This window comes from Conger conger, chromosome 6 (genome assembly GCF_963514075.1).
Source record: "Conger conger chromosome 6, fConCon1.1, whole genome shotgun sequence".
Classification (NCBI taxonomy): domain Eukaryota; kingdom Metazoa; phylum Chordata; class Actinopteri; order Anguilliformes; family Congridae; genus Conger; species Conger conger.
The window spans coordinates 33,729,132-33,756,169 of record NC_083765.1 but is presented as its reverse complement, the minus strand read 5'-3'; the positions used below and the strand labels follow the sequence as shown (position 1 = coordinate 33,756,169).

Genomic DNA, 27,038 nt, shown 5'->3' with positions numbered 1-27,038 from the left:
TAAATCCCAAAGCTGAGACATGACAACCTGTTATCTCAACTAAATTGATGTGGCTGCCATAATGGACTACCATATTGCACAGATCATCTTCAGACCAATTTTCACAAAACCTCTCAGATGTATTTTTGATTTTCAAAAACATTACATTACATTAATGGAATTTGGCAGACGCTCTTATCCCAAGCGACGTACAGTTGATTAGACTAAGCCGGAGACAATCCTCCCCTGGAGCAATGCAGGGTTAAGGGCCCAACAGCTGTGCAGATCTTATTGTGGCTACACCAGGGATCTAACCACCAACCTTGCAGGTCCCAGTCATGTACCTTAACCAATACGCTACAGGCCACCATACCAAACATTCATCCATTATAGCCAAATCAAAGGCAAACGACCTGAACAGGATGCAAGCTCATATCTTAGTTACACCCAATCTTTAGTCAATTGACATAAAACTTGCTATCAGTGCTTACAGCCACTCTTTTAACACGGTCCGATCAAGTTTCCATGGTGACCCTGGACTGCATGGCCCCCTTAACCCTGTAGGTTTAATTAATATTGTATTTTTTCCCTTTTGGGTGTTTGATACACAGTTTGGCTCAATGACAAAATAATGGCTGTTCAATATCTCCCACTCTCTCTCTCTTCTCTCTATTCAGCAGAGATAAGAGCAGGCCTGCTGCACAGCGCCGACCTGCTGGGGGTTTAAGGTAACTGTCTCTGCAGTGGCCACATACTGGCCAGAGGGAAATTACAAGTTTTAACAGTGCAAGATGAGTCAGCTTGGACAAGGCCTGCAGAACTGATGGTCCTTTCCTGAAATAGTCAGTTCTGGGAGAGCAAAATAAACATTACAGAAGGCTCTGATCTTCCCAAACCAGGGCAAAGGAAAATGTAGATCAGTTTAAAGAAAAAGGAAAGTTTAAAGGAAAGTTTAAAACTTTGTCCCTACTACCAACTGGCTCTAACAGTAGGCAAGAAAAAGTTGCACCGGTGCTTTTCAAATATAGCTGGAAGCAGTTTGAGAGAACAATTTAAAATATAGTTGAATTTATAAAATAACAGTAAAATTTAAAACACAAGTTAGTCCATCTGTTCCTGTTCTGTGCAAGCATAAATGTATATACCCCAGATTTGAGTCCAGTCATTTTGGCATAATGAAAGGTGACAGCTGCTTGTGCCTTTTTTATCATCGCATTTATTTCAAACAGAAGCTCAAACTTCCCTCATGTTGCAATCTCTGCTTCTCTGATTGGCTCAGCGATTGAAGGCACTTGCCCAATGGCCTAGAAGACTATCGCCTGGGTTCAATCAATATTTGTTCTTAATGTTCACTTATCAATAAAAAATGGCTAATCTCAGCGTGAGGTTTCACAGGCACCCATTTTGGCTACTGCATCTGTCCAATATACCTTTCAACCTGGGGCCTCTAATATACACTCATTGAGCACTGTATTAGGTATTTATTAGACTTATTAAGACTTCTGCTAGCCTATCCACTTAGAGGTTTTACATGTTCTGTGTTCTTACCACTGTTTTAACGTGTAGTTATTTGAGTTACCGTCACGTTCCTGTCAGCTTCGACCAGTCTGGCCCTTCTCCTCTGACCTCTCTCATTAGCAACACGTTTTTGCCCGCAGAACTGCTGCTCACTGGATGTTTTTTGTCTTTAGCACCATTATCTGCAAACTCTAGAGACTGTTGTGCGTAAAATCCCAGGAGATCAGCAGAGATACTCAAACCACCCTGTCTGGCACCAACAATCATTCCATGGTCAAAGTCACTTTTCCTCCCAATTCTTACATTTGGTTTAAACAACAGCTGAACCTCTTGGCCATGTCTGTATGCCTTTACGCATTTAGTTGCTGCCGCGCGATTGGCCGATTAAATATTTGCATTAATAAGCTGGTGTACAGGTCTACCTAATAAAGTGCTCACTGAGTGCATATACTGCACCCAAATACAAAGCTTCAGATCTCTCGGCAACAGACACACCTTTTTTCACATTACACACCCTGCTCAGAACTACTGTTTCAGGCTATGCATAGATAGATATATTCATGAACCTTTGGCATAGAGAGAATGACAGGTGTGATAATTGGCAATGAAGAAAACCCCATGGATACTGCACATACCTTCCACAGCTCTTTTGAAGAAGACCTTACAGCTGCCACAGGTCACGACCCCGTAGTGACATCCCGACGCCTCGTCCCCACAAACCAAGCACACTTTGGCCGATGAGGAGCCAATGGACGTGTGCCTTAGGGTCGTGCTGAAACACAAAGCAGGGACAGAAGTTACACTTTCTAACATGTTATGCCACCCAAGGAAGGACAAAACAATGACTATAAGAGCAACATTTCTCTTAGTGTGTCCTGATATGAATTAAGGAGATTTGTGCCACAAGTTTGTTTGTAGTAGGAACACTGCAGCGGCATGCTTAGAAAAAACTACGTTTAGCAATGATCTCACATGTCTGTGAAAATAGGTAAACATTTTACAGACTATCCATGCTGATCCAATAGAAGAAAATTGATATCTGCAAATTACAATGTCACAATCAGAGATAACGCAGTGTGTGAGATGTAGTACAAAGTGAGAAGCAGCACAATGCCTAAAATATCAAACTAAGTGATAACAGAGAATTAAGAGATTATAGTGTGCATAGGATCACACATACAATACAGATTATACACTCAGTATGAGAGATTGTAGAGTATGAGCCAGTGTAGAAAGAGAGAGATTACACTGAGATAACAGTATGAGAGATTGTAGAGTATGACGCAGTGTAGAAAGAGAGAGATTACACTGAGATAACAGTATGAGATTGTAGAGTATGACACAGTGTAGAAAGAGAGAGATTACACTGAGATAACAGTATGAGAGATTGTAGAGTATGACAGTGTAGAAAGAGAGAGATTACACACTGAGATAACAGTATGAGAGATTGTAGAGTATGACAGTGTAGAAAGAGAGATTACACACTGAGATAACAGTATCTAGTGGATGAGAGACAGCATATAGATAAATTACAAACAGTGTGTGATTGTATGGGAGACAGTGTATAAAGAGTGAGATTACACTCTCTCGCAGTGTGAAATACGTGCGCAGTATGGGAGATGCAGAGCAGTTCGACAGACAGCGCAGCAGTAAAGATAACGCAGCCTGAGAGCTGGATGTACACTGAGCGGCCCAGACTGATAGTGATCACAGTGAATCATTGTTACTGCAGCGGTCAGGGAAGCATTCTGCACTGTGGAGGCTGATTCCTACAGAGAGCTGAGAACAGAGGAGTGTACAGGTAACGTGTGTCGTGTGTTCCTTTACGGCAGGCATCTCTGTCGGTGATACCTGGGGCCCCCACACTATGGGGCCCCGTCCCCATTCAGCACCCCGTTCCCCAGCCATTTGTCTCAGGGATGGCTCCTCGATTATGCATGGGAATTGGAGGTCGAACCAAACCTCACCCTGTGACCCAGGACCATCTCATTGGTTTTACCCTATGTTTCCACCAATGATTTAATGCGAAAATAAAAAAGGCTTTCATCACTTTTACAGAGTGTGGGAGAGAATGCAAGAGGGAGGGAGATATCCTTTTGTGAGACACGCCCTCTAGTCGAAACACAGACACCAGGAAATGGGCCTCACGCTCTAGATAGTTTCTCTGAATCAGCAGAAAGTAGCCAAATCTGACATGTTTTCAGCAGAGTGCGCACAAGCATAACCTTTATGATGATGCACAGTGACCTCCCCAAAAGATATAAATGCTGAAGTATTAGTTCCATTATATGAATAAATTAATGAAACTCTACATCACCTATGCTGGCCTATACTGTAAGAACTTGAGAAGACTAATCAGTGTAAAGGAATTAGTCTACACTAATTACACCTTGGGCAAGTGTCATATCAAGTTCACTGAACTTAAAATTCTAATGCAGTCACAAACTTTTTTATATTGAAACAAGATTTTTTTACAGTGTAGTCTGGGTAAAGCATAAAAAGGTGTCTGAGTAAGGTGTTCTTTGACTGTGAGAAAGGTAAATTGAACCAAGCCAGGAATTCATTTAGTTTTTCCTAAATTAACTCTTGTACTGTACTTTTCACATACGCCGTGTTCCCCATTACCAAGTCACATTTGGCACAGAGTTGGAAAATTCAGATGCAGAAAGTCTTCTCCACTATTTTGTTCCAATCACTTGGGTTTGCTATTTAGCACAATACTTCAGCCAGGCCCAGGAAGTAGAACTAATTACTGAAATCAGATTTCTGAGTTCATGGGCGGAAGAAATACTCACTTTTCTTTTCTGACCCCTCAACTTTCCAACTCCCAGTCAGCTCTGACTGAATCCACATCAAATGACCATGGTAGGTACAGCATTTGGAAGACAGAGTACTCTGCAGACAGCTAGAATAATCTCACATGGTAGGTGAGAGTCTCTGAGGGTTTGCAGTGACGCATGGCTTGAATGCACATGTGCCCTTATTTACTGAATTGCCAAGGCGGTAGGAGCTTTAACATTTAAGTTATTATTAACAACAAGCTACCATTGTTGATGCAGTAGGTTTATTTAAATACAGTAGTGAAATCAAGAAGTTATATTGTATTTCCATTTTGGTTTTTTTCAGAAAAAATAAACATACCATCGCTATAATTTACTCGCCTTACTTGGTATTCAGCATTAATAATGAAACCTTTTAATCTGCAGATGAACTCTGCAGGTTTGTTGAGGCTGAGAATGGAGTTATTAAAACAGCTACATTCGGCTGGCTTCTCCCCCTCCGTTTCCCTCCTTTAGGGTCATTGGAGATACTCAGTTTGTCTCATTAGAGCACAAGCCGTCCAGTCAATACCACAGGCTGATGATCTGTTTAGGATTCTGTCTCTGTCCCTTTCTAAACAGGCTGTCTCCTCTCAAAGGCACATTCTCACGTAATGTGCGCAAACAGCAGTTTAGATGTACTAGCCGGCAGGGGCCCAGATGCAGCCCCGTTGGTTGCGCACAACAAGTACACCGACTCGGCCTGTTGTTGGGCAGAGACCTTGGACCGATAACACCGCCGTGTTACCGACACCGGTGCCTCTCCGCATGCTCCTCTTCGCCATTGTTCATGCCACCTGGGGTCGTATCGATTTTATATTGCACCCTGCTTGAGTGCGGCCCCCACTCCTTCAAACGCTCGATCTCCACAAGGTGACTTTTCCATTTTACAAATCCACACAGAGGATGGCAATAAACTTGAGAGCTGGAGTTATGAATGTGGCTGCTCATTTCAATGAGGTGACAAAATATTGTCTTGTCTACTTGCCTTTACAATTATCATCATATCTGTCCACTAGGAGCAGAGAGAATAAGGGCACTATCTCTTAAAGGAACCTTTAGGACTTTAAGGGACCTAATCCAAGGCATGGATTACTTCTATTATTTAACTTTTACTGTGTTTTAAATAGGCCAATGCAGATTTTGGTGCAATGAAAGATATTTCAGATACTCACATACATTTCTGACGACCAGCTTGCTTTACAAAGGCCGGTAAAGAGACATTCAAGGGATGAATGTAAGAAAATACACGTCAAGTACTCCCAAGGACCCATCAACAGCAATGCTGATTGTGAAAGCTGTGCCTCAGTTACTATAGGAAACAGTTCCAGCTGAATATAAGATTAATATTTATAACAATAATTAGGTAATATGCTCAGTGAGCACTTTATTAGATAGACCTGTACACCAGCTTGTTAATGCAATATTTAATCAGTACATCAATCATGTGGCAGCAACTAAATACATACAAGCATGCAGATATGGTCAAGAGGTTCAGCTGTTTTTCAGACCAAATGTCAGAATAGGGATGTGATTTAAGTGACTTTGACCATGGAATGATTGTTGGTGCCAGAAAGGGTGGTTTGAGTATTTCAGAAACTGATCTCCGGAGATTTTCATGCAAAACAGTCTCTAGAGTTTGGAGAAGAGCATCTCTGAACACACAACGTGTCAAACCTCTAGGTGGATAGGCAACAGTAGCAGTAGACTAATAAGTCTAAAATATAAGTTTAATAAATACCGCATAAAGTGCTCAGTAAGTGTATGTGCCTGTACTGTACAGGGCAGCATGGCGGTGTGGTGAATCCCAATCAAGGGCCTTTCTGTGGGGAGACTGCATGTTGCCACTGCTAGGTACTCCACAGTCCAGAAATATGCTGTAGGCTAATTTGGACTCTAAATTGCCGGTAGGTACAATGTGAATGTATAAGTGAATGGTGTGTGGGCCTCACGATCGACTAGAAACTTGATTGGACAGATCAGACAATCTTTAAGAGCTTAGTGGGTCGGCCAGTAGCCTAGTGGTGAAGGTACATGATGGGGACCTGGAAGGCTGCTGGTTCAAGGCCCGCTGTAGCCACAATACGATCCGCACAGCACCCGTGCTCTAAGAAGCTTCATATCTATGGGCCCAATTCTAAGAACTGCCTCCTCTTACACAGTGAAGTCGGACCTCTACTCCCCCAGTTATTGCACTATAAAGACGCTCGTATGGTTTGATCAATGTCCTAACCATTTTCATTTCACCATTATGAATAAAAAGTTACATTATTTTCCCTTGGAGGCTGTTTTCGTAGTGATCTTAAAGGCAGTTTGTTCTTATTCCAAATAGAAATACACTGTGCTGTTTGTAGGGCTGTTTGAAGGATACAGAGTTTTCCCTGAACATGTGACCAGGAAAACATTTCATCTGTACGTCAGCCCTTGTCCCCATGACATCATGATAAGGACTCTAATTGGATTAATCGGCAGTAAACAGTCAGAGGCACATGACCAATTAGATAATTAAGGACCAATCGATGAACTTGTCACTGCTAGAGTGCAAGTCTCATTCATTCAAAGGATTAAGGAACCGCAATGTCCTGGATACAGTAAAGTGGAATAACTGACACTGCCAACTGGCAGCCTACGGACACACTGTACGCATCTCAAATCCTTAAACCAGCCCGCGCAGCTAGCAGTCTACTTGTGAAATCAATCCCGGCTCTCCTTCCCACTCCCAGCCTCCTCGCATTTGCACGTGCGGCTGTGGTTCCAGACCGGAGGACCCGAGGGCGTGTGGATCACAGCGCCATCAAAGGGGCGTTTTCTCTCACACGACGCTCTGGGCAGGAGCTCCACTTTACACGCTTTCTACTCGCAGGGAGTCATGCTCAAACACAGCGGAATGAGATCTGCAACGCTTCAAAACACTGTGGCGTTGCACCAAGTCAAGAGCGAAAAGCAGCTCACAGACAAATCTGAATTATTGATTTCTGCAAACTTTAGTCAAGATATTATTCCGATATTATACCACGGTTTGTGTACCTGCTCCGTGCAGGTGAAAAGAACAACTTGTCAGTGGTCACAGATTAAAATCTGCAGCACCAATAAAAGGTTGGAGAAGGGAACTGTGCATGTTGAATTGGCCATCGCAGTCACCCGCTGGCAACACTTCAGGGTATGGACTTTATCTGATCGATGTTCTGAACCGTTGTAAACACAATTCAAAACAATTTCATTTCAAAAGCTTTGTTCCCCATTTTGTCTAAAACACAGACATTGTTGTGAACACAACAAATAACAAAAACAGTCATTAAATGATCAATGTCACTCAGTGAGCACTTTATTAGGTAGACCTGTACACCAGGTCTGTTGTTGATGCAAATATTTAATCAGCCAATCATGTGGCAGCAACTAAATGCATGAAGGCATGCAGACGTGGTCAAGAGGTTCAGCTGTTTTTTAGACCAAATGTGAGAATGGAGAAGAAATGTGATCTAAGTGACTTTGACCAGGGAATGATTGTTGGTGGTTTGAGTATCTCAGAAATGGTTGATCTCTTGGGATTTTACGCACAACAGTCTCTACAGTTTGCAGAGAATGAAGTGAAAAACAGAAAAACATGCAGTGAGCAGCACTTCTGCAGGCAGAAATGCGTTGTTAATGAGAGAGGTCAGAGAAGAAGGGCCAGACTGGTCGAAGCTAACAGGAACATGACAGTAACTCAAATAACTACACGTTAAAACAGTGGTATGAACACAGAACATGTCAAACGTGGATAGGCTACAGCAGCAGAAGAATAAGTTGAACAAATACCTAATAAAGTACTCATTGAATGTATATTACTGTTTGGGTACTGCAAGCCGCTTAATGCTCACATTCATGTTGGCATTTAAAATGAAACTCCAGGGCGCGTTAAAGAAATCCTAGAACTAATTTTCTTTATCTATGGAACCTTAACCAGCTGGCTGACAGCTGTAGCTTGCATGAATCGCGCTAGGTGGGATGAAATCGATGACTGACATCATCCATGGCTGTGATGATCTAGCTTTGGATGATCAAGCAATTCCTTTCAGGTGAGTCATCCTCTCTGACTGCTGGTGTATAAAACAGGCGAGGGGCCGCACCAAACACGTGTCTTTGCTGCGGGACAGATGTTCAGACTCAGTGTAGCACATGGCTCGTATTTAGCTCTTGGTCTATATTAGATGTTGCAGTGGGAGCATTTTCCACATTGTTCAGATTTTCTGCTTCACAGCTGTCTGAGCCATGCTGTATCAGCACATACTGTAGTCCGTACAGTGGGGGGAGATGGTGATTCATTGGTGGAAAAGTTGGAATACAGTGGCCCCGCCCACCACCACTGCTCACAAAAAAGAAATAAAACAAAAAACTGCTATGAGGCTGAGGTCAGCCTTCCAAAGTTCTTTAATAGAACCAATGTTACAGTAATGACCATACAAAAATAGGATTGTGGGGTTTCTAAGCATTGGGTCATGGTTTTAAAGGATCATGGTAAGAGGACCAGCACTGTGGTTGCTGAACATATAAGACCAGGGTTAGGGTTAATTCATATATAGGACCATGATTACAGTTCCTGAACACAGGGAACCAGGGCTGTGGTTACTGAACATAGAGGATCATGTTTGTGCTCACTAACCATAGAGGACCAGGTTTGTGGTTACTGAACACAGAGGACCAGGTTTGTGGTTACTGAATGTAGAGGTTTGTGGTTACTGAGTCATTGCGGAGCAGGTTTGTGGTTACTGAACATAGAGAAGCAGGTTTGTGGTTACTGAGTCATTGCGGAGCAGGTTTGTGGTTACTGAATGGAGAGGAGGAAGTTTGTGGTTACTGTACATAGAAAAGCAGGTTTGTGGTTACTGAGCCATAGAGGAGCAGGTTTGTGGTTACTGAACATAGAGAAGAAGGGTTGCTTTTTTTGGCCCAGTTCGGTTCCCAGCCTCATTAAGTCGATCTGGTTCACAGCGGTGAACAAACATTGAGAAAATGGGCCGATGCCAGGGGTCAGAGGAAGGGCTGCCTGAACTCTGTGGAGATGTGGGAAAGCTCAGGGCGGAAAGGAGACCACAGGCCTCACCATACGGAACCAAGGCATGAAGACCTCACAACGCAGGCAGCTCCAATTGAGCAAAAATAGTTTGCCGAAAAGACAGTCGAGCGGGGGCGAATGGTCCTCCAGGACGATCAATACTGTAGATCAACTGAGGACCTGTGTGATTCTGACAACAGAGGAAGCCTGCGACCGACTCAGAATCGAGAGAAAGCTGCAGCAACAGCAACAGCAAAACAACTCCCACACAGATCAGCACCAGTTGTCATTTGCCAGTTTTATAATAAACCAATCCTTCTTCATGGGCCTTTTAACTGAACATACTGTGTGCAGAACAGCTGTACCGCTTGCATGTCAGGAAAAAGTAGTAAAAGCAATCCACGCTACTAGCAGCAACGCAGGTGTGAGAAAACAACTTTTCTGACATAACCGTCATCCGGGCTGCTGAAATTGCTAAATATAAACAATGTTCACATGAACGAACCAGCTGAGAAAAGGATTAGGTTAAACCACCAAAAAATGCAGGTGCCTGCACCACTGAAGCAAGCTGCCAGCAGTTTCATTACATTTTACGGCTCTTTTTCAAGTGGGCTGGGCATAACGGCAGGGCCAAAACAATAACCATCACTGATTCAGGGCATAGGAAGACAAGAAACTGAGTTAAACGCAAATTAAAAAGAACACACGTGAAGATTACCTTCAGCTATGCCAGCTTGACCAGCTAGAAAATGGAGCTGGCCAAGCTGGTCATAAAGCTGGTCTAGCTGGGTATGAGCTGGTCAACCAGGATGACCAAGCTGGTCATGAAGCTGGTATAGCTGGGTAAGAGCTGGTCAACCAGCATGACCAAGCTGGTCATGAAGCTGGTCTACCTGGGTATGAGCTGGTCAAACAGCTAGTGCAGGTACTGTAGCTTGTCTTGTCAACTGTTTCAAACCATGTCAAGCTGGTTGTAGCTCTGGACTGGACAACCAGCTAAACCATGTCGAGCTGAGAGCTGTCTGAACTGGTCAACCAGCAACCAGCTGTTTCAAAACCTAGCTGGAGCAGTTTCTGTGTTTCTATAATATACTGTATACTAACAGCCAGTGCAGATATTTTCCATTTTAATGCCCTTCAGGCCAGGTTATATAGTGGTACTGAGTTAGCGTAAACATTATGCCGACACCCACTCATATCCCTGCCACACAAGTCCCTTCAGGACCAGCGTCCTCCAGCTCCAATAATGAAGGTGCCCCTCATTAGGGGTCGTCTACAAAAGTGCCTGAGTAAACAATAAATCACACGCCTTTCGGAGAGATTTAGATTACAGGCGCTTCACTGCAGGTGCCTGCCCGCCCCATGAGGCCACAGGTAGGGTTCTCTCAGAAGGATACAGAAAGGACATCAGCAGCTTTCATATCCTAGCCAGGGAAACGGGACCCCCTGAAAGCCATAGCGTATCTACAGTGTGTACAGTAATATCCACAGTGCGAACAATAGAATCGTACATCCAAGACTAATTTATAATTGAGAGTACACACTCAGCTAGATAAATCTGCATGTACCATATCTGTGCAATGCAGCAGAGCGCAGCACCTGGCAGCACCTCAGAGCTCAGTGTGCTGTATTCATACTACAAAAATATCACTTATGAAGGAATAATGCATGATATAGGAGAAGGGCAGCACTGAAGACTGTGTAGGAAAGTGAGTAGACTCTTATAGCTCATACTTTATATGAATTCCCCTGACCAGGTAGGGGTTTGATTCCCTTCCATGGTGCTTTTTGCACTGTGATTTCATCTGTATCTACAGTATAGCCATGTCTGAGTAAAGTGGGGAAAAAATAACTTTAGGGGTGATGTGCCGTCCTCTCTCCTCTTTAAAGAGCAGTACAGCACTGATTACTTCACAAAACCAAAACCAGTCCCTCTATTGAGATGATATTTACTGTATGCTTGCATACTGACGGTTTGGGCTAGTTTGTGCTTTTAAAGTCTTTCTGATGATGATAATGGTCTTTGATTGATTCCGTGTTTCACATGTAAAAAGCACCCTGAACAGGTATAGGAGAAACTAATGTCACAGTGCCCATTACAGAACCAGTCAAACACTGTAGGTTGGAGCAAAGTAGAATATATGGTTCTTCTTCTCCTTTAGACCAGCGACTATATTTCTGTTTTATTCATTTACCATTACACCTGCCGGCCAGATAAGGATGAGCTCCCCTTCTATAGTCGGGTTCCTCCTGAGATTTCTTCCAATTGGGGAGTTTTTTCTCAGCACTGTTTCAGGCTTTTTCCCCACTGCGCTTGCTATTTTGGGGGGTTCAGGTGCCTTTATGCTACTCTGTAAAGCATCTTTTTTTTCTCTAAAAAGTGACATACAATTAAAATTGAAATTGAATGTCCCCTACAGAGGGCAGAAATGGATTGCCGTGTCTTAGGTGGATACCTGCTGTCCAAGGAAGGAAGCATTCTGAGGTGAGAGAGGTTGTTATATATGAGGAGTAGGGATGCTGTGGGGATCTATCCACAGCCATCTGACACTGCTTTCAACAAGACACAGTTAGCTGAGATAAAGAACAAGGTTCCCTGCCAAGGGGAGAATTCACGCAAGTCGCATTCTGTAGCAGAAATCCATGTGTTAATATTTGAATGGCGCTATAGATATTATTTTAATACATTGGTCAGGTGTTGCAGGAATCTCATGTTCAAACAGGCATAGTTCATATCCAGCTAAGGCACCAACATTTTTTGTGCTTTTCAAGAGTTCATGATTCACATCATAAACAAAACGTAGGTGGTTCTGTCAACACAAAAAGGGAACATAGGGGGAAAATAGACGTAAATTTAGCCCTGATATTAGGAAACATTTTTGTGGAATAGCGTGCCAGGTTATATAATAGAAGCGAAAACCCTTTGGATGTTGAAGACCAGCCTTGACATAGGGCCAGTTCATTTCCATGCAGTAATCAAGCCGATGAGCCAACATGGGCTGAATGGCCTGTTCTCCTCATCAAAAAATGTATTTGTATGTCCTTATAGTAGCCTGTAAATAACTTTCCTCTGCCAAAAATATTTGATTTAAAAATGTATAAAAGGCCATGCTGCAGAGTGCAAAGACACATTTCAGAGCTTGCTTACACCTGCCATGAGTGTATTGCTTTCTATATTATACACTTGAAGAAATACCAAAACTATGGTTATGTCACTTTCTAAAGTACCCTTCCGGAATCTGACCCCGAGCAGTTCCATCTGGCCGGCTGACAATATTTGTGTTTACTGTGCAAAGGCTTGGGCCGATCAGTTAGTGAACGTCCACCGTGTTTAGTCATCACCTTCCTGGAACGAGTCAGATCAGGAAACAGAGAGTACTCCGAGCCAGACCCAGGGCCAGCTGGCACCTGGACACATTTGTTGGAGAGTAAATAGTGGGCATCGGGTTTATTTCAATTGTTGGGAAATTAAACAGTTGGACATTGGATTTATTTCCAGGCAGAGGAAGAGGACCGTTTTGTCACATAGTTGACAGAGGTTAAATGCACAGAGGGGGCGTAAAATACCAGGCACACAAGTTCATCGTAATTTCCTTCCTAATAACCCCGGTTCTGTGATAACAATGTGAAAGAGCAACTCTATGAGGAAAGCTGGACAGAGTTGCCGCTGGCACCATTTCCCCAAACCACTGAGTTAATTGTCCACATGCTAAAATGGTTTATTCTGGATAAGCGACATTTGCCATATACTTAGAAAGCAGTCCAATATCTGAGCTGTCTAGGTAAATCAGCGTCACTCAAACACAGTGGCATGGAGTGAACTTGTGAACCTGTTCTCCCCGGTGGTTGAAGCCCCTTGTTGAAGGGGCAGTTCTGTAGGGCAGGGGCAGGCTGGCCTGGATTTGGTGGCGACCTCCACACCAGTCTAACAGCGACTGGGGCAAACAGGACTGATAAACCCTTCGAGCGTGAGATTACCTTCAAAGGATTGCTCTCTCTCTCCTTCTCTCCCCACATACTCTGCCCTTCACACCCACTGCCTTTATCAGGGTCAGTCAGGGTCTGAGAGAACCCCTGCAGGTGGACATTTTCTTTATTAAAATATCAAAAAATATCCACTGAAACATGCAATAAATGTGCAGTGAAGTCGCACAGCTTCAGTGTCCGCTTTAGCTCCCTGATAGGGCCATCGAGCCTGGATGTTTACTCTACAGAACAATAAACAATTGGGTTCACGCAGGGACATTCTCCTGAAGTGCCCCACGAGGCAGATGGGTTTGGCTGTAAGAGTCCCGTAAGTAACCATATAAACAGGATGTGAGGATATACGTGCCGCCGCAGTTTAGCGTAGCGCACGTATGTAAGCCATGGATGGAAGTCTAGAGAGAAGCTGCTCAGCTGCCGTAATCTATGGTCAAAGAAATGCAAGGGGCATGAGGTCCTCAACTTTCTTGTGTCCAACAGTAGCAAAACAGGAAGTAACATGAGGCTTAAATCCCATTTACACAAACATTCCCAAAAGCAGGATAGGACAGTGGAAAACTTCACATATCAACTACTCAGATCAATTGCCAGAGATAATTCTTCTTAGACTACCCTGGTTATTATTAGTATTATTATTATTATTATTAATTTGCTGCAGCACTTCAAATATTTTCCAAAATGTTATAACCTCTAACCTGCCATTTTAAACTGGAAAAGGAACTTGCAATTTAGCTGAACAAATGTAAATAAAAGACTACTGCGGAAAAAAAAAATGCAATGAAGAGAGAGGGGTGAATATCAACACTTTATTTTGGGATAACTGCCAGAAGTGTTTATCATCACATAAGACTGAAACTGCAACCATAAGCTAAGGCCCCCGAGAACATTTGGCAGCAAGAAGCCGGCTGGTGGTTGAATCCAGGCGAGAAGGTTGTAGACATGGATAACCCCTCGCCAACCCTCCTTCCCCCCCACACACACACTGGTTAGCTTTGCTCTCAAGAGTTTGTTTAACAGGCTCCATGCAGAGGATGAAATATCACCCTGCTGCCCATCGAGGGCCAACCAACTGTCACTTAATCTCCCTCAGTACTTCCACACTGCTACTCAACAGCATGGCAACAATCCAATGTGTGCGTGATGACGAGGCTCACAACGTTTCTGTGGACACACATCTCTGCAGTGAAATCTCAGTCTTTATGAATTTCTTTCTTCTTTTCAGATTGTAAAGTGAGCGTGCTCAACTCTTTAAAGGACAGAAGCTAGTAACACAAGCTCAGTCGCACCACCACAAGGATTTAGCAAGGCGACACAAAAGGTCAGAGCCACCTAGGTAAAGCAGAACAGCTGAATCATACAGTATAAGCTACAAACTATATACATATCTAATTTATATAAAAGCATATAACTTAGTATATACACTCTCCGAGCACTTTATTAGGTACTTATTAGACTTCTTTTTTAAACTTCTACTGCTGTAGCCTATCCACTTAGAGTTATGATGTGTTATGATGTGTTTTTTGCACAATTCTTTGCAAACTCTAGAGACTAGTTGTGTGTGAACGTTTCTGAGATACTCAAACCAGCCTGTCTGCCACCAACAATCATGGTCAAAGTCACTGAGATCAAATTTTTTCCCCATTCTGATGGTTGATGTGAACATTAACTGAAGCTCCTGACCCGTATCTACATGACTGTATGCATTGCACTGCTGCCACACAATTGGCTGATTAGATAATCGCATGAATGAGTAGGGGTAAACTGTAAGTAGTAAGTAAAACTGTTCCCAATAAAGTGATCGGTGAGTGTATACTTATACTTTTGATAAACAAATCTGTTAACAGCAGGATACAAATATACTTCAAAATATACTTTTCGATTTCAATCTGTATGTATTCTTTTAGGCAAATAATTAAAAGCATTTGTTGTGAATTTAAATCATTTAAATAAATCAATATAAGAAAACTCACTTTCACTCATTAGCGCCTGTTCATGTTAGTGTGGTTTTTCTAACTGGCTAATTAAAATCTTACAGAAGCTGTCACATCATACACATCACATAGTCAAAGGATATTCTGATTAAAAGAATGTACTTAATTAAAGCAAAAAGAACAAAACAAAGAACCTGTTCAACACATGTTGTTTTGCCTCAATTAAATAGCTAATTTAAGCAATTGCAAATTAGTTGTAAATGTAAAAAAAAATGACAGTATATATATATATATATATATATATATATATAATTTATTTATTTATTTTTTTGCCGTGCACCATTGGGCTGAGCATATTGAATTACCACCAAAATATGGAATGGCAGACTGCCTGCAGCCGAGTTCATGTGTGAACCCAACTGCCAATTCAGGAGAGTGACGACAGCTGTGGTTCTCCTCCGAAACACACAATGTCACCATTCTGCTTATTTTCACACTGCAGGCTACAGCTCAGCTCACATAGAGTTGAGTCGGAGGAAGACCTTTCAGAAAGTATTCAGACCCCTTCCCTTTTTGCACGCTTTATTGTGTTGGCACAGATTCTGAGTGGTGTAATAAAAGACCCATACTATACCCTACTGAATTAGTTGAACCACACTGCTGACTAAATCCCTCCCTCACTGCATGACGGCATGGCCAATTAGGACTGGGTACGAGCTACAGCTGGGTAAGTATTTATTAGTTAAAAACATTTCCCTGGGGCACAGCTCTAAAATAAATACCCCAAAAGACAAACCACTGAGATATAATCTCTAAATCTGGTCTGATTTTGTTTGTATACCCTGCTTTTGAATGCTTGTGGTCAATTCAGTCAGCAAATGGCTTATATTAATGCATGCAATGGGGAAAAACAAATAACAGAACTAAAACTGAAGTCCAGTTCAGGGGATAAATCAAAGGCTTACAAAACTCAACACTTCGTTCTGACTTGTTACAGGCATTCGTCTGCTAGCCGCAGTCACACAGACATACATGCACATATAGATGCACACAAATTCACATGAACACACACTAATATAAAACACTTCATGCGCACACACACATGCACACATTCATGCACACGTAAACACACACATACTGTACATACACACATACCGCGGGAGGCATATACACAAAGATACAAATGCACACATAATCATACACGCACACAATCTCTCATGCACTCTCAAATAGACACACATGTACAAGCAAGCACACACACACATTCTCATCTGTGAATAAATCACACCTTCTGTTCACACAGAGGTCCTGCTGATTCCTCTGTACTTCCAGCTCACCATGGTCACTGCGATTCACAGAGTATCAGAGCAGAGGCGACTGCACACACATGAACACATGACTATGACCACTTCTCAAGCTGATCTCATTGCATTCTGTCTTCATTTCGGTAATATCTCTCTTCGAGCCAGAATGGCCGCCTTTACAGGTTAGTAAGTGCTCAAAAAATCCATGCATTACATTGACTATAACTGTAAATCGCAGAAATACAGGAAATATAATGGAGGTTCATTTTTTTCTGTAAGGAACACATTTCCCAAATGCACTATGAAAGTTCAATAACGTCCTATTTGGGTACTAGTAAGTACCTTTTTCAAGCAAAAAAGGTACAGATGAATTATGCACTGCCGGCTCGGGGTAGTTTTATGTACCTATCGGGCACCACCACAGTGACAAGTGTTTGCCCCTTTGTAGGCACTTTTTCATGCCTTTTTACTGAGAGTGCATGTGGTACTAGGAGAAAAGAGAAATATCAAAACGGAGTTATTCGAAAACCACTTCGTTAAAATCTAGGGACAGGGGTTAGGGTTTAGATTTTTTCCATGTATTTATTTATTTATTAATTTTTTGCCAGTAGTTCCAGCTGCTAGTGAGATTTTAAACACTGTATGCTATGATGCTACAGTAAATTGTTAACAAAAGAAAAAATCTTTCATTTGTCTGAAAGAATACCCACTTATGGATTCAATTTAATTCTTTTGTGTCTCACCTCATTGTTGAAGCTTCACGTTGAGCACTCCATTGCTAATGCCCAGCTTCATCACTGGAAATTACAGACATAATTATGGAATACAACAATACTGAAGACACTGTGGGAGGCATCCAAACCCCTACGACACAAAGGAGCTATCGTCAACACTGAACAGAGCTTAGCATAACACCCTCTACTGTAGCACTTCTATTAACTGCCCACATACTGTATATCAGAGAGGCACATTTCAATATTAAAATATAAATGGAACTTCAGCTTTCTTTATTAATATTGTGAATTAAAGAGAATATAATTTGTCCGACTGGTTTCCGAGAGATTTCCAGCCAACACATCTGCCCAAGAACTATTGCCAGAAGTTGATTTTGGTTGGATTCTGATAAGTAAACAGTAATTTGTGGTTATCATAAACAGTCGTTTCAGGAGCTGAGTGAAATGGAGCTGGGTGCAGTTTCTCTCTTCATAATCAATGCTGGGTGTAGTTCTCCATGAGAGAAACTGACTGGGAATGAGGAGCAGGTAGGAGCTGGTTAAGAAGTACCATGTGTGGATGCGCCATATAGCGTCATCGTAGACCTGACACATTAGGAATCCACACCGCCGCAACGATGGCATAAAAGTCAACACCCTGGACTTACACGCAAATAAGACTTTGGCACTATGTACTGTCTCCATTGGCTGTATACACGGTTATGCGGAATTAAGTAGTTCACAAGACTGGGCTGAGTGAGAAGAGAAAATGACTTCATTCTGACTTCCTCTTCTGGTTTCTCTTCTCTCTGTGTCTCCTCCACCAGATCAGATCTTACAGTCCCAGCCCCTAGCTATAGCCCCTGAGCTGGTCAATAAACCCTGTGTTCTTCTCTGTTGTGCTGTGCTAACTGTAAGACAGTCCAAGCAGTCCCCTGACCAAGTCAATGGCTGTGATTTAAAAATCACTCTGAATTCTCACAGTCAACATATACTGCAAGCAAGCAATAACAACTCATGTTATCTGATCTCTGTCCAACTGTCCTCATTCTGCTCATTTCTTCCACAGCTATCTTAATCTTAATATTGATTTAATAGACCTGCAAAATTGCTTTAATTCCACTACTGTATCAATTCAGAGACTTTCCAACAGAGTGTGACCTTAAGAAAGGAACTAACTGCTGACAGCTAAGTCAGACATTTCCAATTAGCAGCTGGTTTCACTTACAGTATATTGGAAAAAATATTGGAATTAAAACTAGCACATACTACACAGGTAGAAACATCATAGGACTTGATTTATAACAATAATTATTTCCTCATCTGCCTGTTTTGTTCTGCTGCTCATACCTCATTTAGTGCCTTCCATTTTCTTTCTCTTATCTCATCTTATCTTCTGAAATTGCACACATTATTTTTTTCTTAATGACTGCTTGTTTTCCAGTCCAGTAATTGTGCCGGGGATTGTTTTTAGCTGTTTCAAATGGCTTGCACATTAAATGTATTTTGGTCCCTCATTTCATTTGAATGTAATTTATTAGTTTCAATATTTTGAGCGCCTGCAATGTTGCATGCATTGTACATTACCTGGGACAAAGACAGGCTTTTAACAGAATTATGTTTTCACACTCACTTAATAACTCAACAAAATGATTCATGCTATCTTTTGTTGTTGATGATTTGTTTTGTTAGTTTCAATGACAAATGAATTTTGGCCACTTCAGTACATTAACTTACAAATATTGAACAGGCTGTACCTGTACATATCTGGATTAAAAGGAATTAAGCTGGAACAACTGTATAAAGAGTACGGTTCTCTTGAACTCCTCTTGAACCTCATGTAAACTGATGAAAAGTTTGACCAGAAAGAGTACATATGCTTAAGAGATTTTCCCGATATGTCAGAAGTTCACATTCATTTTCCAGAGCTTTATTTTTCCAGTGAATATACTGTCAAGTGAAAACTAGTCAATCAAGGCTATGGTGAAGTATTATACAACACTTAAATTGAATAAAATAAAAGACACTGGAAGAAGGAATAGAGTTGCGCTTTTCCTGTAACAGCTTCTCCTGAAATATGTGCATATGAATAAAAATTCTGCACCAGCATTTCTGGGCTTTTGATAAAGCCAGGGAGACTGTGCTGTCTGAGCCTCTAATGTTTTGATTAAATTTGTTTCAAGGACAGAAAGAGAAAACCACAAAAATTGTTAAATTGGACCACTGATTTAACGGCACAGCCAATGAAACTGAAATAGCACCGAGCAACATTTATCTGATGGTAGCCTTTCATTGAAATGCAAGGCATGCTGAGTGTGGAGCTCAGTATCTTTTTCCTGTATAATATCTTATGTAGGTCATGTAAGTAAAGAGGAAACCCCAGTTATTCTGGGAGGAAAACCTGCTGATAAGAGTTCTCAATCAGTTAAAAAGCTGGCCCTTTGCAGAGACGCAGTGTTGGCTTTACATATAGTTTGTTATTACTACCTGCCTTTTATCAGTTATGTATATTAATCATCTGTCAGCTGGTCCCGAATGTCATATTTAGTATTCAGGTCCAGTGCCAGAAGGTGCAGTATATGTAAAATCATAATGGAAAATATACTTATACGCTTATTCTTTTATACACTGTACAAATGCAATGCCTGTTTTGGCAATTACCAAATTCATATTTTTACATGGCTGCCAGTTTGTTGTTTCAATATATAATTCAAAATGAAAAAAAATATTGCCTCAAAATGCACAGTCTCCTCAAGTTGGGTAACAAGTAAAAGCAAGTTCTATGCTCCCTTGATAATTTGGTGTTTTCAAATGCGAAAAATCACCCTATAGAGGCTGTGTTGTGCTGTATCTGCAAAAACAAAACTAAACACCACTGGTTTAAAATAACCAAATATAATTTATCTTTTTAGCAAGTGATGTATTTTCATTCAGCTCATACCTGAGATGTTAAGATATCCAATGCTACTATTAAGAAGGTTTTCCTCTGCCTGGCAACAAGCTCAGAGAAGAGATGCTCTCTCTTACCAAGCAATTTAATTAACCTTTTCTGGGCACCTGTAAACACTGTCTTCTCCCCCTAGAGAAATCTGCTTCCACTTCTTTCACATTACAAGATCAGTTGTGTTCCAAGCATCATCATTTGACATTGATATTGAGCAGATAGGAATGTACAGCTTTTAATAGCAGCAATAATAATTGAATGCCCATCCACATCTTATTCAACTATAAAAAACAAGACCAAAGAACTGGAGACTGGAAAGTTGTCTTTGCTTTCACAAACACGACCAGATGAGTTCACCTGAGCTTCTTCCCATGGTAACACTCAGGTTCTACCACTTCAGAAAGGCTTGAGTCGACTGACTGTTGCGGAGACTACAGGGGTATCACTTTAAGAGGAGCACCGTAGGAGGTCATGGGGTTCACGCTGCTGTGGAGTGCTCTTTAGTGCTGCCAGGAGGCTAGGCTAAAGAAAGCTCTCAGGCCGTAATTGGATTATTGAGTAATCTGAAAACAAACGGACAAAGACGGCAGCTGCAGGCTGCATGCTGACCACTTTTAATACATTAACAAATAAATTATAGACAAATCAAAGGCCACAGTCATACATTTTCGGAACCCGCAGGGAAATGTTTGTGGTAATTTGATTTCCTTGCGCGATCTTTACAGTGAATCTTTGCAGTCAGCCACATTGAATACTATTTTTAAGGCCATGAATTAGGTTCAGTCTGACATGTTTGTACAGCCAGGCTTTACAGTATCTCAGTCTATTTATCACATGCTAACTGGATTTTGGCATTAAATGCAAGTTAATGGCTTGATGGATTAACCCTCCATAATCAGCAAGAGATTCAATTTACAACAGGCTGCTAAATCAGCGCAATACAGCAAGCCAATCCAGAACTACTGTCCCAGGAAATGAATTCACTTGAATTTCCTGTATCTATAAACTGTCATTCCCCATATTTTAGTCATGACTGTTAAACAGAGGATGTACATAAAAATTTTCAGAGGTTAGAGCATATTCCTAAAATATTAGAAAGCAATATTTTCATTACAATGTCCTTGACAGCAGATAGAGAGAAAAATGGTGCTTAGACATGATGATTCACCACTGACCAATTATGAGACAGCTCTGCCCACTGACCCCTGTGAGGTCACAACAACACCTCAGAGAAAAGGCTAGGGGTAAGATCAAATGGAAAATGTTTTTCTATGGTTTCCTGGTTGAATGATATGTTTCCTCCCAATGGTGTGCAACATTTTGCAACGGGCTTTGAGGTATGTTTGCTCCTATTTGGTGGATGTGTCGGGGGTGTAGGCCCGGAGAACGTACAGAGTGGCCTCTCAGAAGGCATAATAGAAAACCGTACTACATTACGTCAGTCTGTCCGCCCACAGTCTGCAACAGGGTATTCAATATGCCACCGTTTCCGTTTAAATAGAAGTTTTGCTGTTTTGTTGGGGCTGAACGTGACCCAGGTCACTCATTCCTGTTGATTAGCCTGAGAAACTCTCCTGCACAGCAACAGAAGAAAGAAAGGAAAACACCACTGGAGAGTGCATGAGGGCATAGACAGCATGTTTAATTTCCTGAGAATATGGCTCTTCATATCTGCAATCTGTAAGGAAGAGCAATCTTCCCTATCATCAGTACTAGTGTGGGTGACAGAGCAGCATGAGGTTATATGCAATGTCACATGGTGAGTACAGGATATGGCTCACTTCAATAAGGAAGATTTTACTGTGCCACTGTGTACGTTCACTGCCTGGTCAGAAGTACCAGCCTTCATGCACCACACATACACACACACCTTAACGTAGGCCTACTAGCACACACTCACACACAATGTCTCTCTCTCTCTCTCTCTCTCTCTCTCTCTCTTTCTCTGTATGTGCTCACTGATCACACATTCATAGACACACGCAAGCACACACAGACACATACACACACAAGCATATACAGGACAGATAATTCATGGTAGCCACATACAGTAGTGCTCTCATACAGTACAGTAGCTCATGCAGTTTTGTTAATGTGTCTGTTTGGTCCATGAGCACAGAATGGATTCCCAGGAGGTAATAAGTCACTGAATACTGTGACAGAAATAAAATGACAATGAGTGATCCTGCATTAGGACAACACAACTAGGGGCAAAGTCACTCCACTGACTATAATGGCGAGCCAGTGAAAGTTATCTCTTCATATAGCAGAAATGTACTGTACTGTGGGATAATGGGTAAACAATGCCAAGTTCGCAGTTCCCCCACCTTCGCTGTCATAATTAACGAGAGGGTTGGAAGGGCTCCCCCTATTGAGTCCGGTTCCTCCCAATTTTTATTCCTATTTCTTCAACCTACATGCAGTGAGTTTTTCCTTGCCGCTGTTATCTTTGCCTTGGTTTTGTTTGAGTGTTTGGCTTGGGTACATGAAATGTTTTGTACAATGAGCTATAAAAAATGGACTGTTTGGTTTACAGTTATATCACTTCACTTGTATTATCTTCGGATGAGCACAATGATACCGAGGTATCCTCAGAGCACTTTCTAACCGCACAGACAACACAGACTCACACACCCTTCAGAGCGTACTTTAGTCACACTGATCCAAAAATAAATATTTGCTGCTTTTTTTCTTTGTTTTTTATAGCATTCCAATTTGGGGTGTGTGCATTCACGTCTCCTTGCTTAAAATCTGAGGACACTGTATTTCATTTGGTGTTTGTGTAAATACTACCAGAGTTTGGATCAGGCCAGATTACTGGTACCCCATTCATCCAGTCCAGCGCCATATCATGTGTGTGCTCATCTGAACAGAATGAGCAACAAAAGTTATGTATTTTTTATTTTAAAATGTTTGGACATTTACTTTCAATTAATTTGCTGTTTCTTGTGAGGTCTGCCCTTAAGCCGAAATGCATGATTAAGCTGAGTGAATAGCAGTGCCCCTGGCAAAGCAACTAATGCCACCACCTTACTGACCTGTATTTTACACTCATTTATTTGGGAGGTTTTTGTATTTTGTCCATCCCTAGTGACTGTGACTTAAAGCTCTGAAGTGAACATTCAAAGCCAGCTCCAGTTGGAGAGTTCACGGTGTTGTGACAGAAAGGAAGCTCAACAGTCACAGCTCTCTACACTGTGCTCCTGCTGATTTCTGTAAAAACACAGAAAAGGGTGGAACTCTAGACAAGCATGTCAAACTCACAGGACCACTGACTGCAATGCAATGGCCAGAGTGCTGTTAGAATAAAGGGACTCAGGGAGCTAAAGCCAGAACCTAGACATGCAAAGGGACGGCAATCAAGACATTTGACAAGTATGGGCTAGGTTAACCCCAATATAGCCTGGTTATGTCCTACTCTGCTATAAAACCCTTCAGCCAAATGTGGCCAGGTTTTCACCTGAACGCCTAGACAGTGTTTCACCGACTTTTCATTGCAAAAGGTCTCACTGTCTACCACAGGGCTGGCCCACTCTTAGGGAAGGACACCCACAAAAGGTGCCTCAATGTTGTGCTTCGGTGACCTCAGGCAGGAAAATGGGAAACTGATCCCTCTTTCTTTCTTTTTTAAATATATTTTGCAAATTGACACTTCAGCAGTCCACCAGCGGGGAGTTGAGGCGAGGCGCCCGGGATGGGGATCATCAGGGAGAAGACAAAATGGCTGATGAAAGATCCCACTGCAAACAGATAGCTGTAGTAAAGTCAAGTCATGCGGTTGGTTTGGTTGTGGCGATGTGCAAAATGCTGGTGGGCCAATAGCGGTCCAGTGAGCACTTGCATGCTGGGATTTTCACTGTCTGTGCTACCTGGCTCCTGCCGTGGCTGCCTTGGTGGTCTGTTTCCATAAACTACGCTCTTTAAAGAGCTCTGGCAACCAAACTACAGTCATTACAAAAAACCTCATTTCTAAGGTGGTTATTTTCTACATGCGTGTATATTTTTCCTGTCTCTCTGACAGCTGAATGAACACTTTTTAACCCGCTGACAGAACTGTTCTGCGCCAAACCATTCCAGAACTTTGTTGGGTTTGGCTAAAAAGGTTTGATGTTTCAGTTTTCATTCATTTTCCTGCCTAGTTTGAAATGCGTTACATTTAAATGGAAGGGCCGATATAAGCAGTAGAAAGAAAGAAATCCCCCAAATTTCATTTTATAGAGTATTCAAGCTTTTGCTTCATTAACATGACAGTCCAATGCAATTTAAATTTGTCCTCCATTAGAGTGTAACAGTTTCAATGTATACAGCAATAAGCCCATGCTTTCTGTTATAAATGGCTTGGATGCAATCAATATCTGCTGTTAACATTTCCCACTTGACATACAGTAAGTGTGATACTGATCCAATGCAGTTTTGCGAACTGTCCCTTCAATAAACACATATAAAATTACAATACTGCATTGTTTCTAGGCTAACACATTTCAGAATAACACAGTGCTCAACAGAGAATGAGGGGTGTAATGTCACCTCAGTATCCACCAATGTGTTGCACCCACCTGGGTGATGCAAGGCAGCCATCCTGCCAGAACTCACCACATACTTCAACTGAGGTAGAAAGGATCGGATTATTAAACCATTTAAACTCAGGGATGATCTAAAGTCTGATCAAGCCAGTCAGCTGGGGACCCATTCTCTTTGAGATAATTGCAATATACTCTGGGAAATAATGCATTTCTGCATTTTGTCATTGTTTAAAGCTTGTACACCATTTAGCTATGCATGCTGGTGTTTTACTAAATCACTTAGGTTAACTTCCTTGCTCAATGGTGCAAAGAGAAACAAAACTGGAACATATGTTTTATAGGCCCAGTTCCCTTTATACTACACTGACACACACACACACACACACACACACACACAGACACAGACACAGGCACACACACACACACACACACACACACACACACACACACACACACACACACACACAGACACAGACACAGACACAGACACACACACACACAGACACACACACAAACAGACACAGACACACACACACACACACCGACACACACCATATCACAACAGCAGGTAAGTATGAGCGTACTCTACATGCAGACCCGGCTCTGTTCAGGCTGGACTGTGATGCTCAAGGGAAAAGAAAGCTGAACACAGGTAAACGAAAACAACAAACAGACATGTTGCGACAGAACAGCATCCCCCCAAAAGAGCAAAGCCCTCTGGTTACAGCCATGAAAAGTAGCCGTGTGTGAACAGCTTACTGCTGACACGGGGCTGCGTGAGCCTGGCTGATGGATCTGGTGCTGCTGCTCTTCCACACGTACGCTGAACAGCTTCATTTAAACGCGTTATGCCGTGTAAAAAAAAAGAGAGGAATGAAGTTAATGCACCAGCCGGCCTGAGAACTGGCCACGGCCAAAAAGCTTCCTCCTTCTGGGAGAAACAGCCATCTGTAAAAAAAAACAAAAAACTGTTTGGACCAGTTAAGTTCTTGTGAATGAAGCGCTCGCGAATTCCAGGAAAGTCTTTAAATAAATAAATATGCGATTCATTTTACCTTCTGTATTGACAAGTAGAAAAAAACTGAACAAAACACTGGCTTTGAGATAACGACAGTAGCAGACTGGTTCTTCGCCAAGGCAAAGTCAGTATCAATAGATAATATGATTATATTCAATTATTCGAAATAAGCCAATAGTCATGAAAGTGAACATGTACTGCCAGCCAGCCGAGCGAAGGGCAAAAATAAAGACTGGTTCTGGAGGAAGGAGCCTGGTAATGTACTGGCTGTCTCGGTCAGATAACAAATTCTCATTTTGGGGAGGAGGGGGATAGCACCACCAGAAATGAACAGATGGTATCAGCAACATCACTGGCTGTGTACCTGAATGCCCTTATCGACAGCTTGTATAATGTGCATTTTATGGTGGGAATGTGCATTTTATGGTTGAATGACACTTTTCCTTGCATTCTTCCCTCGTTTTCTGGCTTGGGCAAAGAATGCAAAGTATTACTCCAAGCATCCATAGAAATACTAAATTCTCACTCCAGATGTGTATTCTGTTGACGCCTTAAGCGCAGATCAAATGAGCATTTGCATTTGGGAGACTTCCACACGGTTTTTACATAGATTTGCATCAGATACATGATGTGGTTATTACAGTAAAATGCATATTTTAAAATGTAACAAGCCTGGAAACAAGAAATGACATAAGAGATGCAGTAATGTGTGAAATTTTAAATATTACAAAACTATTACAGTGTGAAAGACTTCATTGTTTTAACGTGATTCCAGAGAGCTCTACTTCTGACCCCACACCCACTCGAGTGCCAGGAAAGGTAAGTGGTAAAAAATAGTCCAGACTGCCAGACAGGAACAGGCTTGGCAGCTCTGCCTATGACAGGTGCACAGAGGCTAAGGGTGAGAAGCAATTTCAGAGCTGGCTTCCAGCTGACTGCTGTGGGGCCCACAACGTGCCCGCAAAACATCCACAACATGGCGGCGTAGCGCCCGCAACACTCCCGCAATTTCCATCAGCCGGGAGACATCAAATCCCGCCCCCTGCTGTACGTGACGCACTCAGGGCTCAAGCGTTCAAGCGGCCATTTCCCAATGACAAAAAAGGACCCCAGCTATCCTACAATATGACCTCAAACACTGTTGTTACATCATGTCCATCGCTGCGCTATACCGATGGCCTAATGCAAGGTGAGCTCAGGACATCATTGTACCATCCAACCCTCAATCAGCCTCAGAACAAAATCACTCTAAAGCTTTCCCTCATACAGT

General features: G+C 42.0%; 1 protein-coding gene across 1 annotated transcript in view; it reads right to left on the bottom strand.

The window, feature by feature from the left end:
• Nucleotides 1–27,038, bottom strand: part of LOC133130198 (mineralocorticoid receptor-like) — a 70,673-nt gene that overhangs the window by 29,021 nt on the left and 14,614 nt on the right. Inside the window, exon 3 of the mRNA XM_061244575.1 lies at nucleotides 2,133–2,269. Coding sequence (XP_061100559.1) covers nucleotides 2,133–2,269 — 137 coding nt within the window. The remainder of the gene's footprint in view (nucleotides 1–2,132; nucleotides 2,270–27,038) is intronic.